Source organism: Lingula anatina, chromosome 1 (genome assembly GCF_051362555.1).
Source record: "Lingula anatina isolate TDL-2025a chromosome 1, LinAna3.0, whole genome shotgun sequence".
NCBI lineage: Eukaryota > Metazoa > Brachiopoda > Lingulata > Lingulida > Lingulidae > Lingula > Lingula anatina.
Genome location: NC_141767.1, coordinates 11,352,459 through 11,371,732, shown reverse-complemented (window position 1 = coordinate 11,371,732; position 19,274 = coordinate 11,352,459). Strand labels below are relative to the sequence as shown.

The window sequence follows — 19,274 nt, the reverse complement described above, 5'->3', positions numbered from 1 at the left end:
TGAATCGGTGTGAAGTAAAAGTAAAGCTCGGTCCATATATATATATATATATATATATATATATATATATATATACACACGGCACTACTCTACGCCCGAGTGCGCTTTACAATAACGTTTTTACAATAAACGTTTTAGGGGAGAGAGTACAGATTTGGTTAATATTATCTTATTATGGAAATAATATCAAAATATATGTGAAAATAGTTTCATTGGATCTTAGTTTTGATAGTCAAAAAGGTTTCATTTATGCTAGATGTGACCAAGTCTGTCAGAGTGAACAGACGAAACAGTCAACAGGTAAATCAAATTTCAGGATCTAGCATAAATGAAACCTTTTTGACTAATATCAAAATATATTTAAATAAAGCGTTTCTTGGCAAAAATCATTTTTACCTTTGAAAGTAAATATCAGTCGGCTATTGCTAAGCTTGGGCTTTATCCTTGGACTTGCGCCATCTTTTAACTAAGCTGAGTAATCAAATAACTTTAACTCCTCAAACAAGAGGTAAAGAAAAACATAAGCAAATAAATGACTTGTAAGTGTTTATTACAATAAACTGTATCCGTAATTACAATGTCTTTGTTGTATTTTCCATTGAACGAAGCCGAAAAATTGAGGTAATTACAAAGTACGCATAAGAAGCATCGGAACTGAGCAATAGAAAACTGATTGAGTTTCGATGCCGAAGAGTCACAATGATATTAACTCATTACTAAGATCAATTGTCTCGTAAAAGTCAATTTGATATTTTCATTGAAACTGTCAGAACTGAGTCCCGATGAATGATGCCATATGGTTTCCCATTTATTAATTGATTGCCACTGTTGCTACCCAAAACTAATTGTGTATATTGATAACGAAGCAAATACTGGAATATAGGCCAATTACAATCCATGCAAGTTAGCGCCACATGAGAAATTAGTCGTAGATAAGGTAAAATTAGGCGCGAGGGCACAAAACTGAAAAGATCTAGCAAATAGCCAAAAGCCGATCAACAACTTCGCTTTTAAATAGCACATTCTTTGCACGAAACATTCTTTTGTTAATATTTTTTTATATTAAGACAAAAGAGAAAAATTTATTGTAGACACTAGGCATTTATGTTTTCACCTGTCGAAGATGAGCCTATAACTACATTTGGAGCTTACTACCATGTGCGTATACAATAAACGAATAAAATTTCTGATTATGCATGAATATATTTTATAAGATAAAGAATTTCGAATAAAGAACGATCATGGCTCTACTTCAGTTGTGAAGTGTTAAGTTGATGCGTACTATCTCAGCAGATTGTGTGATTAGGATTATATACCAACCTTTCCTTATTAACATTAACAAACAGTAGTTTGTGTTCCCATGGTTAGAAATTATAGATAATTGAATAAATGTACTATTGTTGTGCACAATTCCATTTGCTTATCTAATATCTTTCTTATTTTATGCAATAAAATGCTATTTATGCCTTTTTTCGATCCACATTGGATATAGACAATATTTAAGAGACCCCACAAATATTAACTTATTTAATGCCCAATAAAATTACTAAATTATAATAATCGCATGTTCTTCTGAGATTAAACGTATAAAGATAAGTTACATCTTGGTCCCATCATGCACAATGCTATGATGGGACCAAAAGATAACGATTTGTATTGGCTATGTGGTTGGTTGTGCTAGATGAGTCTTCTAGCTCCTCCAATGCATCGGCGTTGATTCCTACACGATTGAAACAACAGGTTCCATTTTCATTTGAAAAACATACAAACCAATACATTTTAATAACTTTGCAGTAACTGGACGATGTTTAGTAGTTAAATATCACCAATACACCGATAAGCAAAGCGAAATATGAACTATACTAATAATAAAATTTCGAATAAATCAACTAAAAAAAGCCAAAGGATCAATAATTATGGATGATGGACATTTTCTTACTAATGACCTCACCTAGGGAAAGAATCCATGATAAGCACTCTCACTTTCTGAGTGTATTGTGACCTACTCTTCTCAGTATACGCATGCCATAACAAGATAATTTTTGTTAAAATCTAAACTCATGCCATATATATGAAATGCGGGCAAATTTCTGATTTATTATTCAAAAACAGATCAAAGCATATGATTATATAAACGAAAATTAGGGTAGATGAAAGATGAATATGAATTGAAAATAAGAATCCAGGATAAGGTGCTCTCTTTGAAAATACGTTAATAGGTTGTCATTGAACCAATGTAGCCGCTGCATTTTTTGTAGTATAATAGAACCAACGGAATCGTTTTCTTCAAGTCTGTCGTCATGTTTCAACTGGGTCTGAAGCGTTGTGTAGAGTCTGTTAACAGATCGGAATCATTCCACAAAGTGCAAAATGTATTTTTACTGAAGCGGCGGTTGCCCTCTACACTGCAGCTGTTTCACGTAATTGTACATCTTCAGCGCTGGTCCAAGTTTCAGTGCGAGCCCGCTCAAAACATCGGAGCGCTTCATCAACATCAGAGATATTCCATCTATCTCCTACATAATAATAAAAACGAATAAATACACATCGGTAAGTTAAACATTGCTGGAAAATATCAACCCGAGATTTCACTTTTAGCAAGCGGAAGACAGACATGAAATATAAGCAAAGTATAAAAATTCAAACATGAGTTTTGGGGGGTAATATTTACAAAAAGCAGTGTAACTACCTGCTCCCTAAATGCTTCTGCTTGTTCTAAAAATCCCGATTCCTTGAAATATGTGACCACTTCGTCCACTCCCCATCTTGAAGCGTCAGGAATCTCCTGTTTTGGTTTCAACGGCGACTTGGTTGAAATAAAAAAAGGGCTGCAAAGAAAAGTAATAGTTTTTGATTGCCATACTTAACAGGATATTGTCATCTTCACTGTCAAATATATTAACGAAACACTTCCATTAGGACTTCCAGATCGTATCGAACATATTTAATGTTTAACATACCGGTTTCATAAAATTTTAATTCTGTCGAAGGTCATAATTTTCTAACCAAGTAATGACAGTTAAAATTTATCTATGTTAGGTTTAATATGTTTGTGACAATGATAAATAAACAGAGGCTTTCACGAAATAGAGATTATCTAAATACCAGTTTTAACACGTCTGTATTATGGCATCGAGATTAACACCTGATAACAGTACCGTACGTAAATAACACACGAACACTGTTACACATGCAGACCCACGGCATGTCGACGGTAGAGGTACCCAAGTATAGCTTTATTCGATCAGCGAATATGAAACGGTAGACGAGGACAATTTGACCATAACATGTAAGGCACAGCGGGTGGAAATATTGCTTGGTCAGGACCGTAGCCAGCAATTTCAAAGGGGGGGGGGTCTTTTTCTGAAAAAGTGGACCTTTTACCATATAATTCCCATGTACCTAGGTCAAATTTTACCCAGAGTGGACCTTTTTCCAGCAAAAAGGGGGATTCTTTCGAGCCCCCGAACCCCCCTGGCTACGGGCCTGTTGGTTTTGAGCGTAACGCTCGTTCTCTTTTTTTTTTTTTTTTTTTTTTTTTTTTTTTTTTTTTTTTTTTTTTGAGGGGGTGGGGTGGGGAGGGTTTCTCCCAACCTAATGAGAGGGGGCACGTGGTGCCCCTGGATCTGCCATTTCAGGATCAATATAACTGTACCTTTTGTCACTTGATTCTTCGTTTGAATGAACTGGGGAGTCACTGGGAGTGGGAAGACAAGCTATGCCATCCTTCAGTCTGCTACCTGGCAACGCGAAAGAAAAAATCAAAAAACAAAGTTGAAAATAAGATAGCACCTATGTATTTAGATTTAGTCGTGTTTTGATGGTGTATACTTCCACCCCCCCCCCTTCTTTAGGGGCCGTTGGAAAACACGTTTTCATGGTACGAAAATATAAATAAATATGCATAAAATGCTATCAAATTCACTTCTCAGTTCTTTAAGTTCATTATTGTAAAACGTTTTCAACTTTTCAAATAAGATATTAAACCTCAAACGTACACCAAAATTTATTTATTCGACAGATTACAATATTTTTCTTTCACATAGGCATTTTATTTAATGTTGAACGTACTACTTATAAATCGCTTTCTCTAGGTACGCAAATAGGCAAAAATTCTCAAAACATTTCAAGAACGCACCGCGATGACTGTCCACGCTAGCCATTTCGCTTTCTTCCATGGCAGATACACTGACCTGCGACCCCTCCAGTAAACAGCGGCTACACATCCATTTCCCTGTAAAATATCAGATGTATGTACATAGAACTGTTAAACATGAAAATAATATTTAGACATAAGGAAATGTAATTGCAGGTTGAAATCGTTGCCATACACTGACGACGAATTTAGTTCAGGCAACGGCATTTGAGGAGACAATATTTCATATTATAGGTTGAAGTAAGCATTATCACGGCCTTAAATCTTCACCAGACCAAAAATAGTAAAAAACCATTATTAGGCTTAAGTCGAGTAACTGGTTAAATATAAAGGCATTCCTTTCATTTTAACTATGCGAAGATATGCAATACTGAAGGAGGGGTATCAGTATAAAAATCATTTCAAAAGGGTGCCATTGCACATAGTTGCAAGCTATCTGCGATGAAAACGGGGAGACTAAGGTTAAACAACGAAAATCCCATGAAAATTGCCTATGCCTTGCGACAAATTTAACGGAAAACGGAGATAAGATTATATTTATGGTACATGTATTATACACTATATTATTGACAAACTCTTTTTCCCAATCGTGCTTTTTGTTGATATGACAAAATCCATAAAGTCAACAATATAAATCTATGACTGAGAAAATAAACTCAGCACAAAAGATATAATTCCACAGAATATACGCACATTGCCCCGGGGAGCAACATCGATAGGGTTGACTTATTACATTATCAAATTAGATCATACTTCGCGGGGATCAGGCTGCCCGAGAGCCACCCTTGTATCACTCGTTGATTTTAGTTTTAATAGAAGTGGTCTAGGGCACGTGGGTCACGCTTTGATACTCCTCACCTGTAGGTTTCTCTGCGACAAGGGGGTTGTGACAGTCCATGTGGTATCCTTTGTCACAAGCGTCGCAGAATAGCATAGCGTCCTAGAACAAAAGTGAAAAAAAATCAGAAAAATCATTCCGTTGGAAACTTTCTTTTTAAATTTTTTAAACGATAGACGATGTCAGAGCCGGTAACAAATTTGACAGACAAATAAAAAAGTCAAAGCAAATCGAAGAGCATCATATAAGAAAATCCAATTTTAGCAAGACACGCTCAATAACAATTTTTATCGATTTCATATGCTGCTGACGCCTTGCAGCGCCGAATGCCGTATTGCTTTCACCAGTGCATCTCTTTATAAATTAACTATACCCTTCCAAACGCCTCTATACATGATATAACTCGATTTGTATCCTATCTCGAGCGTTTCATCAATATGTAAAATTAGATTATGGATTCGTAAAATCGAAGAAAAAAAATCAGAGATCGATGTAATCTATAGGTGCGAATCTCAACTAATTATTGATTTTTCTTTGCCAGGAAAGCATGCCAAAACCCAAAGATAAAAATTATAATATATAGCAGACAGATGTATCTTTGTCATATACGGACGTGACGGTTGGTGCCTCAACGACAATATTGCTTAAATAGAAATTAGGACATCTTTAGCTTGGCATAAATGAAAAACAATATTCTCGTGACAAAAAATAACTATGTAAACGATACTTTAAAGGCTCTTCCGTGTCTCAATTATCTTAACTGGCAACCACATCCATAAGTAAAGTTAAAGTAGGCGAACTGTAGACAGGAAAGTTTGGTGTGCGATCTCACATTTCAAAGTTCTTTATTAAAATGAAAGTTACGTGAATGAACAAAATTACAAAATTAAACTTAAATAAAAGTACTAATTAAAAAATTGCCTTGATAGTAACTGCTCTGTACGATTTCTCCTCACAAAATCAGAAGCGGTTTTATGACCAAGGCTTTCCAATCAATATAATCTTTCAAACAGAGGAATGTCTGACTCCCGACAAAACAAATGCACAGACCCCATTACAGGCAAAATATATTTAACTTTTTTATATTTCCTTAGTTTTGCATGAAAATCAATAACTGACGTAACGAAGACCACAAAAATTCCTCACGAGTGCATTAAAACAACATTACTTAGTGATAAGTCTTTTTTTTTTTATGCATCGTACATATAAATTCCTGAACAGTGATGAATATTTGTGAGTTCGCACTCTGCACACTTTTCATTGAATCACGCGTGGCCATTCATTTCAAGTGTTGTTTTTGTCTTCTTTCAAAAAATAGTTTTATCCTACTTCCGGATACTTGTTTTCTTTTTCTGTTTCGAATCGGGTATAGTCAATGTCGACATGATTCATACCGCCCCAGTGCACCTTTTTTCAGCTATAAACGTTTTCAATACGAATCTTTGTATTAATCGGTGTTTGAGCGTTTTTGAACTGCGCTTATTTTCTTATGAATTTTATTCATACAATACACTTCAAGTGATGGTTTAGACTGAAAAATGCTTCTGGTGGCATATTTTACCACCCACTCTTCTTTTTTTTACCCCACAAAACAAAAAAATGCTCCTACCCTTACCACACTAAAACGAGTTGACTACATGTACAACAAAACTCAAAGATGGCATTCTACGCGAAATAAATATTTTCAAGAAGCACTAAAAAAGTCTTACAGGATCTCCGGCATCTTCGCAGATATTGCAGGTCTTGCAGTCAATGCACTGCCACGGGGAGCGTGTTGCCCGCCTTGCCAGCTCTGCCGAGTATTCCATACATGATGGATGGGCTGGAGAAAGATGTCGTGAAACCATAATAATTGTAAAGACATAATTGCTATCACTAGCTAAAAAGCGAGATTGCCTTGGAATGTAATACTGACACTTGATATGACATAGTAACGTCACATTTATAAAGGGTGAATGGACGCTTAATAGTGTTCACCGTATAGAGATCTATTTCTGGGAATGCTTCGGTGCTGTGCTTAAATCATGCAAGGTAACTTTTTTCCAAAGACACTTTTTCAACAACTTATCAAATACATGTTTAGACGTGAAGTGTTTAATGACCGCAATTTAATGTTACAGCATATAAAATGTTCGGCATTAAGCTGGATAATTTACATTTCGTTGCCGTAACGACTGAAAAAGTCGGACCGGTGCACAGCACAGTTTATACAGTACTAAAGTATCCAAGGTCGCACTGTGCGTACAAAATTTTCCCCAAAAATGCTAATTTCTGTGCAGGTTTCGCTCAATATTTCATGTAAATTACTATCTATTACTTTTTTTTATTATTCTTTGATTTCAACAGCAACAGTCAAACCAATCAAACATACCATGGACAATACATAAAATTTATACAGTTGAGCAGTTTTGTTTAGGTCTCATTACCAAAAATGAATATAAAATCAAAGATGGAGTAGGCCTATATATTGAATATATATATATATTGACATTAACGATCGACATTTACTGCGTTTTTTATCACAAAATGAGTAAAATATTGTAACGGCCGCACTTTTTCATCTATCTCTTTCTTTTATTCTTTTAAAATATGACAGATCCACAAACCTTTCGCGTTGCAGTCTTTACAAACCAACAGGTTCTCTGGTACTCCTTTTCTATTAAACGTTTCGGTGAGGAGACAGAAGTCGCATACTTTCATCGCACGCTTCGGGACTGGCTCCTCATGAGAGAGTGCGCGTTCTTCAGATTTCACTCCTTGGGGTTCCAGGAGATGTTTCTTCTTTAGAATCTGCAAAGATGATAATACAACATCATTTAACACTTACAGGCAAGGGAATCACCATCAATCAGTCGGCTAATGAATCAAGTATCGTTTCACTTTGAGAATTAGACTTTTGATCTGGTAGACTATATTTTCATTTGTGTAGAAGGGGGATATCATAGTAAAGATCGCAGTCCAATTTTGTATTTTCAAAAGCAGTTAAGTGATGGCTGTTTATGTGAATTCTTTTCCCAACAAGATGATTTAGCGTTCTGAAAATGCGTAAAACGCAGTTGTAACATTTAGAGTATATCTCTTCTCCAAGTTTTAATATAATGGTAGTTGCAGGCTATCGAAGACCAGACAAGACCGAAGACGATTTATATGGTGAATAGTTAAGTGAAAATAGAGGACATCTAGAAGCAAAGACCTCGATGATTGTATGACGTTCATAGCATCTTAGTTGATCATACCAGATGATCCTTAGCTGGGCGTTAGATTTCCATTTACACGTACCTACTGACAAAAACCCCAACTCTGACAATCCTACGGGAAAATATTTTGTAATTCGCACTTATATTTTAATTCTCTGTGTACACAGGTAGAAGCCTTTTCTTATTGTCAACTTGCAAAAAAAACTTGCTTAGTATTGGCTCCCATCATCCATAATTTATGATATTAGTTATCTTAAATTCCATATTTCTTTGAATATTTTCAGTACAAATACACCTAAAATTGTCAAGTATATATGCAGTGCATCTTCATTGCTGTTTTATTTTACCCGAGTTGAACAGTGCTTCGATGCCTAGAATGCTCTCTAAATGCTTTTTTTTCAATAATGACAGTTACTAGGTACAGAAGCCCAAGATAAATTGCCTGAAAATGTACTAAGGCGGATTGCGAAGATCGATACTGAATTGGAAACACACACGGAGGATTTCGCCATCGTTGACAGGTATCTTACTATCTCGCACACATTTTCCGCTGCACGCCACTTCCATGAAATTTTCAGATATATTAACAGCTGGTAAAACATTTAGTGACTTCAACGTGCATGTGGTATAGACCCCAAAAATACAGGTACCGATAAAACCGTTTCTTTGCTATCCAGGCCGCATACAATTTTTTTTTAATTTTATGATATGGCGAGGATTTAGATAACCCCATGTCTTTCCCTGTAGGCCCCTTTTTCGACAAAACCTGCAATTTTATATGTTGGAGATTCTATCACGCTCGCACAATGGCATGTGTTAAAAGTCACGAATGCAGGAGGTTTAAGCGGTAAACCCCTTGCGACCAGAGCTGGAATAATTATCAAGTCATGCCGTAGTGTGGTATTATTAGCCAGCCAATACGTCGGATACGAGTTGATGTCCTCATAGTAAATACAAATGTCAAAGTGAAGTGATTAAATACATGTATAGCGTCACAGAGTTTGAATAAATTATGCGGATGAAAGGTAGTGTAATAATGGCTCCCCAACAGAAATAGTTATTTCACGTCATATAAATACCCGTACTGCCGACTCAGTAGGAGTCCAAAAATGCTTATCTATTTGAGACAAGGCAGCAAACTGTAGATCTCTCGGGTTGAAAGAAGCTAAAAGTGGTTTCATCCGCCACATCGTTTTACTACGTATTTTATCACAATTTGATCGATATATTTCATCTACAGGAATTCAGTACAACTTTCAACAAATCTGTATAAAACTCCTTGGCACGCTTGCCTGACACGCAAATTAAAAACTTAAGTCAAAATACAACCCCATCTCAATCAACATTTTCAACCATCATTATAGATAAATTCACCTTGGCACATCGCCACAGCAGTAGTGAAAAAAGAGGCGGCTACACTCTGCTGTGTAACCGACCTTTCATCCTGATATAGAGGACGGTCATTGAAGTATTCCCAAACGGGTTTTCACGTATACATGTCGGTAACTAAATAAAGGCGAGCCCTTTTCACCGCACGGTGATTACCGAAAACAATTTAATGCTCACGAAGTCACCCGAGAACGCGCCGACTGTGAGCTATAGTAACTGGGCATTGTGAGGTGTGCTTGATATCTATAAAGGTGTTATATAAATATTATTTGCGAACACTACGTAAAGTACAGGCGCGGCATGCCAGCATATACTGAGCGCTGTATAGCACACCGCCTTACATGCAGTCAGAGGGGAAAGGGTTATTTATATGCGCTGTACTGCTCTTGATCGTCTTACGGTTATCGTTACGGCGAGTTTACGCACCAGCTCAGGTCATTGCGGCTCCGGTGCGTAAATTGCCCGTTTCTCGGTGCATATTACACAGACACGTATCAAAGTCAAGATGTTCAATATGAGAGCGCAATCGAAAAAGAAAAATTTACAGAACATCCTGGATGCTTTTTTTTTTCAAAACTAACTGACTTATCTTCCTCGAACCTCTAGTCATTATTAACAATGCACTGGCTGTTTTATCGATATCCAATACGTTTGGCCAACCAACATCACTCGTTCCGATCTATCTCTCCGCGCGCAATGGAACGCGCCACCATATCCAGTTAAAGCAAATACGATTACATTAACACAGTATGACTTGGTCATGAATTATTAATTCCGCAGACCTATAACTTTACCCGACATTTATAAATTTGAACAAGAATCACACGTAGATCCCGTATAAAAACGTTTTCACGGTATATTCGAACAGGGAATTGAGCGAGAGGCATCACGTTAGATAGCCTTAGAGAATATACCCACATACCATCGTTTTCATGGAACTAACGCATGTGAAGTCGCAATTTATATGTGGTTATATGGAGTGGAACGGGCTCTATATATATATATTCATTGTGCGCGTTCCCTTCAGCATTCTTTTATCAGTGTGTATTTTTCCTAAGTTGTTAAGTGGGTGGGGAATAGTTTTAGAAAGTACAATACCTAACGCGCTAGTTTTCTTTCTAAGAACACTGTAGCCTTCTTAGCAGATTTCCATGGACCATTGCGTTAATTGGACCAAAATACACAGAAACATGACAGAGATTTAGAGTCAGAAATGCGCTGGTTATTTAAGAAAGCTATATAACAGATATGAGCCAAGTGCTGCCCCCACTACCAGTTCTACCACATATAACCTCTGTGCAGTGAAACGCATACCCGTAAACTGAAGGTGTATGATAAATTGAAATACAGCGAGCGCAATGAAATCTTCGCGCAATGGAGACGGGGGAAAAACAGACTGCCACGCTCTGTATATGATCGCGCCAGCTTATCACGCACGCATTGAGATAAGTGCAAAATGTCGCCTAGATAAATATGCGCTTGAGCTTGTGAGTCATTTCAATGAGTCCGTTTTATACACACCGGCTTTTTGGTGGCCGGACGGCCGCGTTTTCCATGATGTAGCCCGCCCTTTCCTGGCCCTCCAATTTTAGTCGGGTTATGCGCTTTAGGTTTCTTGTTGTCAGATAGCACGTAGGTGTTGTCGTTGAGCCTTGCGATTTGGCCCGCGTCCACCTCACGGTCCAAAGCAACCTGGAGATTCGCTTTCACCAGAGTTGATTCTGGGTCTTCGTTTGCAATCCATTTTTCAATCTCACTCAGGCTGACCCCTATGCTGCTGCTATTATTGATGTTACACGTTTGTGTTTCAGAATCGGGTAACGACTCGGTTTTTGTTAAGGCGCGTAGCGCGTTAACGATTCTCTTGCTAACTTCTGTTGAATTTAACACCAGTCCGCCTAAGTGACTTTTTCTCCATTTGGCTGCGTTTCGATAGCTGGTACTGCCTTTATAATCGACTTTTATAACCACCTCTGCCTCTACCAAGCTCTCAAGGTCAGCTTCTATTTCTTCCCTCGTCAGACCATGTTTTCTTTGCAACATGTGACAAATTCTCTCAATGTCTGGCCGAGCTTTGCGTTTTCGCAGTTGATCAATTGTCTCAAGAATCCAGTCCTTGTTTCGTACAACAGCCATCTTCGACGGGGTGTACGGATGGAGATAAGAGCTTTAGCAGTCTGCTGTCACGCTGTTAATCGTTACGCGTTAAATGAAAGAGGAAAACGCGACAGCATTAATGAGGACAAGCGGAGCGCTTACGATCAGCGCATGTGCAGTGATACCATCGCGTTAGTATTCTGGGATCCGTTATTGGATTTCTCACACGAGGCGAATGATTTACAAACATTCAACAAAAAGGGCACGAACATAGGCTTTCCTCTCCGGTTTTATACCTAATTCATGAGTTAAAATAAAGTCGTGTGAAGCGGCAGGAACAAAGTTTAATGACCAAGGCGGTACAAACAGTGGTTGAAGTGAAAAAAGTCACAGCTGGCCCGTCTCAGTTGTTGAAATAATTGAACCATCAAGCAATAGCTTGTGTACGGCGCAAGCAGCCAAGTGAATCTTTCGGGCTGCGGCACACACATATTGCATATATGCATGCCATCTAATAGCGTTTATGATATGAACACAAGGTTAATTTACTTCAAACCGGATGCTTATTTTGAGCTGTAATATGTAACCAGACAACCAACGTGCGCTGTGCGCACTGAACTCAGCTTATCATCACGCACATGTGTTGTTAGAGAGAGAGAGAGAGACTGAGAGAGAGAGAGAGACTGAGAGAGAGAGAGAGAGAGAGAGAGAGTAATTTAAAGGCGTTAACGACTTCGGAATAAATAATTGCTGTTGGCTTTTTCCCCGCTGTTGCTTCTAGCAGTTTAAATATGGTTGCCATAATATAGTCACGAGTGGTCATTAAATTTTGCTCGTCCACGGATTGAATGGGATATAATGCGCTTGTTTTCTGATCGTGTGCAATTCACCTAATCAAAATCGTGTCTATGTATAAGTACTCCTATTCTCTTGAGACCCGCCTTACGGGCAACAACTTTATATGGAGCCGCACAAGTAAAGACAAGAATGCGGGGAACTGATTAGATCATGATGCTCGTCAACTGTCGGACACTTATCATTCAGATTGTCTAACCCTTACTTATCATCCTAGTGATTTACAGTAGCGATTTTACTGCCTCTTTTCGGTGAGAATTATTTGCGCTCGCCTTTTAAGTGAAAATGGACAGTCTATAAGATGTGCATTTTAAAAATGTTGTTTAAAGCAATAGTATGAGGTTATGTGCTTGCATTCTTCCGTCTAGGAAAAAGTGCCCTCATTATAGTTGATTAAACACATTGCCGTACCTAATAAACCCATGACTGCCATGAACACACATTATTCACAACGCACATATGAAAGTAAAACAGGGGAAATTTTAATGCCATTCTCAAAAAATCATCATACTGTATATCATGAGCAAAAAAAAAAAAAGCTGGGATAAATTAGTTGTAGCTCAGGTACCCGTGAAGTTTACGCACACTACACGGAGGTCTTTTTTTAGTATTTAGAAAGGCTAAGGAAGTACATGTAATAGTCAGGAACAATAGATCCCATAGGAAACTCCAGTAAGCAAGCTGTAGCTCATCTATAGCCACCAACGCGATTATGCACATAGAGGAAAGAGGATACCGCATAGGACAGATAGCGGTCGATAACGTTGATTGTTATTTCTAAAAAAATCCATAAGCAGTTGGGGTGTAATCATACGGGTTGAATGTGTTCCAGACCTTACGTCACCTCTACCACACTCAAGTACACCAGCTGGGTCAAACAGATATATTTATTATCTGGAGAGAAGGGGGGGGGGGCTGTACGTTGTTCTTTCCGCCGGTGCGTCCGGGATATGACGTGCATTCTTTTCCGATGTGAACTCTTTTTCGCCAAATAGCAACCTCCTTTTCTAGTTATCAGTAAAAGCATTAACCAAAACTACACCAAGGAAAACATGGCATTTTTTTATCGAACCAATTCTTGTGGAATAGAGAAAAAATATTAGAGATTTAATACATACAAATTAAAATATTGATACTACTTAAGAATTGTATATATATAATATTTCTTTTTAGCAATGAATGTATGTTTGGTCAGATTACCTTTAAAGCCAATGAAACCTATTCACAGCACGTGCCTGTCCATACCCAATGTAAGGAGTACACGACGAAGAGGTTCCGGTACGTTCATGTCGTTGCCCGGATACATATTAATCACGACCTGGTGATGTTTGATTCACGATCAGTTCCTTATGCAACGCCGATAATTTGTATGCTGCAAAGATTATTTGACAAAATCATTAACATAACCCATGAAAAAAAACAAAAATAATTTGTTTAAGTTGCTTCCTTTAACATTTTGTGGGATCTTAAAAAAGGTTGAATCGAACCCGCATACTTGGTTAATTCATAATTAACAAATAAAGCGCTATCAAACAAAGTGATGTACCGTTTTATACGTGGTACGAGTATATGGCTCTTAAATCCACGATTGTCTGCGCTGTGAAAGTTATATCATTTTGTATCTAGGGTAAACAGCGTGGTTTCATGCGGGTAATAACTATTAAGGGAAGTCTGCATATGTAAGGGTATGCTTGCGGGTAAAATGTTCGTGACAACATTATGCCTTGTCAGCGAATAGTCCTAAGCCTACTAGGCGTCATCCCATCGATTGTTTCCTTTCGTTCCATCTATCTTTCTATTATAAGTGACATAAAATAGGATAACCTGCTCGTCAACGCAAAGCAGAGGCATTTTTGATGCAGACCTTTTTCACATGCTTTTTCAGTAATTTATTTTCGATTTTTCATAATCTAGCTTATATGTATATTGATCACTAACCCTTCCGCGGAATTAGCATACATATTCATCTTACGCAGGAAAAAGCATGTCAGTAGCGGTTTGAGTGGTATGCATTGCCTTTATATGTGTACGAGTCAAGCACAGACAATTCAGTGGTCAGTTTTTCGCAGCCCTATTTTTGAGAATTTCATCCCTCCAAAGATCCAGATTTTTGTTTGGAACGCCATTAAGGTTTTAAGAAACTGCAAAGTAGCAGAGGTACTCTACTTTATGGAGATGCAATTTTATTGAACTGTCATGGATAAAACTCTGGAGAAACTGAACTGTGAATTTCAAGACTTTTTAAATTGTGATTGAGACATATATAGGTATATATATACTTCATGCTATTTACGTTATAGGCATACAACTGATATAAATGCAGTGGGCGCTCGCTGCAGATATGCCTCTTCATCTGCCAATGGATATCGCGCTCTAGACCGTGATAAACGATTACATTGTTTTGTTGCTGTGGGTTGCATGCGGTATGGTTGATTGGGTTCGGTGAAGGACAGACTTGCCTAGGAGCATATGAAGCTTATGGGGGGGGGGGGGGAAGGAGTCGAGGGGCTGAGTGAACTCTTTAGGCCAAATGTATCATTAAAATAAAACCCAAAGCCACCGACCCCCTACTTAAAACTTAAAGTACACAATATTTGCCGTTAACCCCCAGTCCCCCCTCCACCCCGCTAATTGTCTTTTTTTCCATGAATTGTTGGCCCCTCACTGAGATGTTTCTTAACTGTAACATTGTAATCCCTATTACTTATTTGAGATCAATACGATGAATCATGCAGCATCTGTTTGATAGAGATGCATGAAATGTTACTACAATAATGGGGCGATTTCTTCACATGAAGTGGACGAGGCTAACAGCGTAAAACCATGCCCATTGTTATCGATAGAAATGTTGATGACCGCTTTCCCGTTAGTTTCGCAATTTCCGCCTTGCTTTTTTATTTAATGTGAGAGCAACCTTCATGCAAGACGGAACACAAGTCTATATAGAATATATCTTTTAAAGAACAAGACATGTACTACGCATGACTACCATTGAAGACAGACTTCAAGTCATGTGTCCAACTTGGTATACCAAAAATAAACTGATTGATGTTAAAAGAATTTATGTGCAATCAGTAATGTTATTAAGACTACGGAAAATTGAACTTTAACACGTGAAATTTGTGCAAGGGTCTGTTTAGTGAAAAAAGCACAGTGCATTTCTTTAAAACTTCAGCGCAGCTCATCTAACGCCACCAACGCGGTTATCCTCATAATCTTTGAAGAAAGAAGATACCGCATATGACAGATAGCGGTCAACAACGTTAATTAAAATAGCAGTGAAATAAGCAATTGCGTTGTATCTATATGTGTTTGAATGTGTTGCGAACCAAGGGCGTCTCCTCTACCACACTCAAGTACACCATCGAACAAACCCCAAGAAAGATCACACGAAGTTTTCCAAGTAATCTGTCCGGTGTATTTTGCGAATCTTCTCAGGGTCAAATTACCCACCTACTTTCATCTTATAGTTTAGTTCAACGGCAGAATGAAATGCCAGCACTCGAACGCATTTTAAATATGCAAATGGCTAGCGTGTATATAAGGATATCCATATATTATACTTTTTTCGGGCAATTTATCTTTTGTGAGAGATAGACAGCAGTGTGGAAGAATGAAATTGGATCTACCAGTGCTTAGAAACAATAATAAATAGGCCCCTATGCACTGTAATGCAAAAAACATTTCTTTTAAACTGTAGGTTTTATCAAGGAGTTATAACTCCTTGGTTTTATATCAGAGAAATTCTTTGTTAGTACGGAGTTTAAAAAATTATAGGCCTATTTTAATGCAATTATATAATTGTAGCTTTCGGGAGCCGTTATTTACAGAATATTTTTACATTAAGGAGAGAGTATCACAATTCGGGTTAAAGTGTAGGATTTAGGGGGGTGGGGGTCTAGGGGCCCTGGGCCCGTATCTCGAAAGCATCGTGTCCTGCGAATAGCGATATCACATAGAGGTTACAATGTATTATATGGGCGAATATGGGCGAGTTATGGAATCGAGACGCTTGCGCACGGTCGCAATGCACGATGCTTTCGAGATACGGGGCCCTGATCCCCCTTAAATTTCTGGAAAAAAATCACACCAATACTCCCCTCCTGAAATTAAAATTTCGACTAGGTGAATCATAGTTCTAAACCGTACCAAATGGCACACCTTTCGGTGCCCTTCTGCAGGCCCCAAACCCCACGCCAAGGGGGCCAGGGTCGGCTTCGCATCCGAGGCCTGTCAATTCTCAGAACCGGACTCCCCCTTCAAATAAACCTGGATCGGTCAAGATAGTTGGTCAAACGATGCGAGAACTCCGTGAAGGCATGAGGGTCTATATGACTTTACACTCAACGTCAATATGCATCGAGCATTGTAGGTATTAGAACACTTTCAGAAGAAGAGCACTTAAAGGGATAATAACTCTTCGTATGAGATCTATATTTCACAATAAAAACCTTGTGAATAACTCGTAGAAATATAATATATTCTATTTTACCACAAAAACAGCAGTTATAACTATTATTCTGATATCTGAACTTGTCTTTAGACCATGTGACCTCCATTGATGTCTATACTCTGTTAAAATCTCTTAAGAGATTTTAACAAAAAACCAAACTTTTTAGAAAAAAACCAGGGACTATCTTTGAATGTAAAAATGGATTCATTAACCATTGGTAAGTATGGGAAAATTGATGTTTACTCCAGGAAAATTCATTTTTTGTCCGAAACGAAGAGTTATTATTGCTTTAAGCAAGGATTTTATTTCGACTGCGGTTAATAATAATAATAATAATAATAATAATAATAATAATAATAATTTATTTTTCTATGGCGCATTCCATTAAAAATCTCAATGCGCCTTACAACATTCACTTAAAAGAGCTAAATAACACAATACTAATATAAGAACACATTACAATTTTAAAGGACTAAGAACTAATTTAAAGAACCAATTATTCATATTCTAAAATGATAAGAACCTAAAGTGACAACATTTAAAATTAATCATAAAATTACAGTACACCTTATTAAAAACTAAAATTAACTATATGATAGCTACTGATAGGCTATTCTAAAAATATGAGTTTTCAAAAGCTTTTTAAAAGTATCTATGTCACCTGCTGCTCGTATTTCAGAGGGTAAAGTGTTCCAAACTTTGGGTGCATATATCATAAATGCCCTTTCACCGTAAAATTTACCAGCTTTTTTCTCTAAGACACTGTGTTCTAAAAGTAAATGACTAAAAGTTGAAGACCTGGTAACTCTTCCATGCTGATGTTGCTTCATAAGTTCTGAGATATAAAGTGGTTTATTCTCAGTGACTGCTTTAAAAATGACACATAAAATTTTAAATAAAATTCTCTCTCTTACTGGAAGCCAGTGAAGTTCCATCAAAACAGGTGTTATATGCTCTCGGCTATTCCATCCCATTTTAGTTACCAGCCTAGCTGCAGAATTTTGAATTAATTGAAGTTTGTTCAGATGATTTTTGCCTAAACCATATAAGAGACTGTTGCAATAATCAAGCTTAGAAGTAATGAAAGTTCTGCTTGTAGGCCTAACTTAAATAAAGAAAAACTTAATTTTAATATTTTAACTGACGAGCTAAAATTTTCAGTTTTTTATGTGATTGGATTTTAAAATTGTTATTAGAGGCGGGCCTTTTTAATGCATTGGTTTTGAATACAGGCCCGCATCAGGACCAGTGGCGGATTTAGGGGGGTGGGGGTAAAAAAATTACATCAATAGTCCCATCTTGAAATTATATATATATTTTTAGCTAAATCACAATTCTAAATCGTACCAAATGGCAGCGTTCGCCCTCTAAAACACCAATTTTTTTCGAGGCCCCGAACTTCACGCCAAGGGGGGGGGGTATGCTTTGCATCTGCAGACTCCCCTTCAAATAACCCTGGATCCGCCCCTGAGGACGTTGCATTGGATCGGTTGTCGAATGGCGTAACAATAATGACCTTGTGCTAGGTGTTAGACAGAATGAAAGTGATAACGAGTCTGTTTACATCGATAACACTGTTGTTCAGCACTCCTTGACGATCTTGACAACCACTTGGAATTGGATCTCTCCACTCTGAGAAGCATTTACATAGAAAGGGTGGCTTCCAAAAGCGATAAGATTATGAACGACACCACTCACCCTGTTAATCTTTTTTTTCATTTATCACAAGCAAATCATGGTAGACTTTTAGAGGAAGCAAGCGGTTTTTAAAAAGCTTTTGTCTAACATCTCTTTTTTTATAGCAAAAAGTAGTTTTAACAATTACCCTTCTTTTTATTCCTACCGCTAAATGCGTTTTTCTAATTTATTTCATTTTTATTTATCTTTTTGATCTTTCTTAAACCTGAGACGGGAAAACGATTTTCGTTTTATGTGTTTTTTATAAAATATAAACAACTTTATTTTGAACTTTATTTTTATTATTTTTATTGCTTGTTGACGGATGTAAATACTGTCGTTCATAGGTAATCTCCTCGACGAATGTTTAAATGATTCTACTTTTAGCAGATTAAATAGTTTCCATGCAGCTTGGACCCCTCCCTGCTGAAAATGCAAGCTTTCCTTCAAATTTCCCATGTAAAAACACAAATTTTCCATGTAAAAAAAAAAAAAAAAAAAAAAAAAAAAAAAAAGTAGGCCCCTACAGATAGGCCTACCAGGTAGCTGGTAAATGAAATTATACTACGTTCAAAATAATTTTCAAAAGTGACAAGAAAAAGAATTATCTGA

The 19,274-nt window shown here is 37.4% G+C and overlaps 1 protein-coding gene across 1 annotated transcript; it reads right to left on the bottom strand.

Moving 5' to 3' along the window:
• Positions 1–533: 533 nt before the first annotated feature.
• LOC106175042 (histone acetyltransferase KAT6B) lies at positions 534–11,851 on the bottom strand. Its single transcript, XM_086999607.1, has 8 exons — positions 11,102–11,851; positions 7,601–7,784; positions 6,704–6,816; positions 5,015–5,096; positions 4,139–4,234; positions 3,656–3,740; positions 2,690–2,828; positions 534–2,516 (listed from the first exon to the last, which is right to left on the bottom strand). Exons 1-8 carry the CDS (start codon positions 11,714–11,716, stop codon positions 2,379–2,381), a joined length of 1,452 nt encoding a protein of 483 aa, XP_086855733.1. The 5' UTR covers positions 11,717–11,851; the 3' UTR covers positions 534–2,378.
• Positions 11,852–19,274: the final 7,423 nt, after the last annotated feature.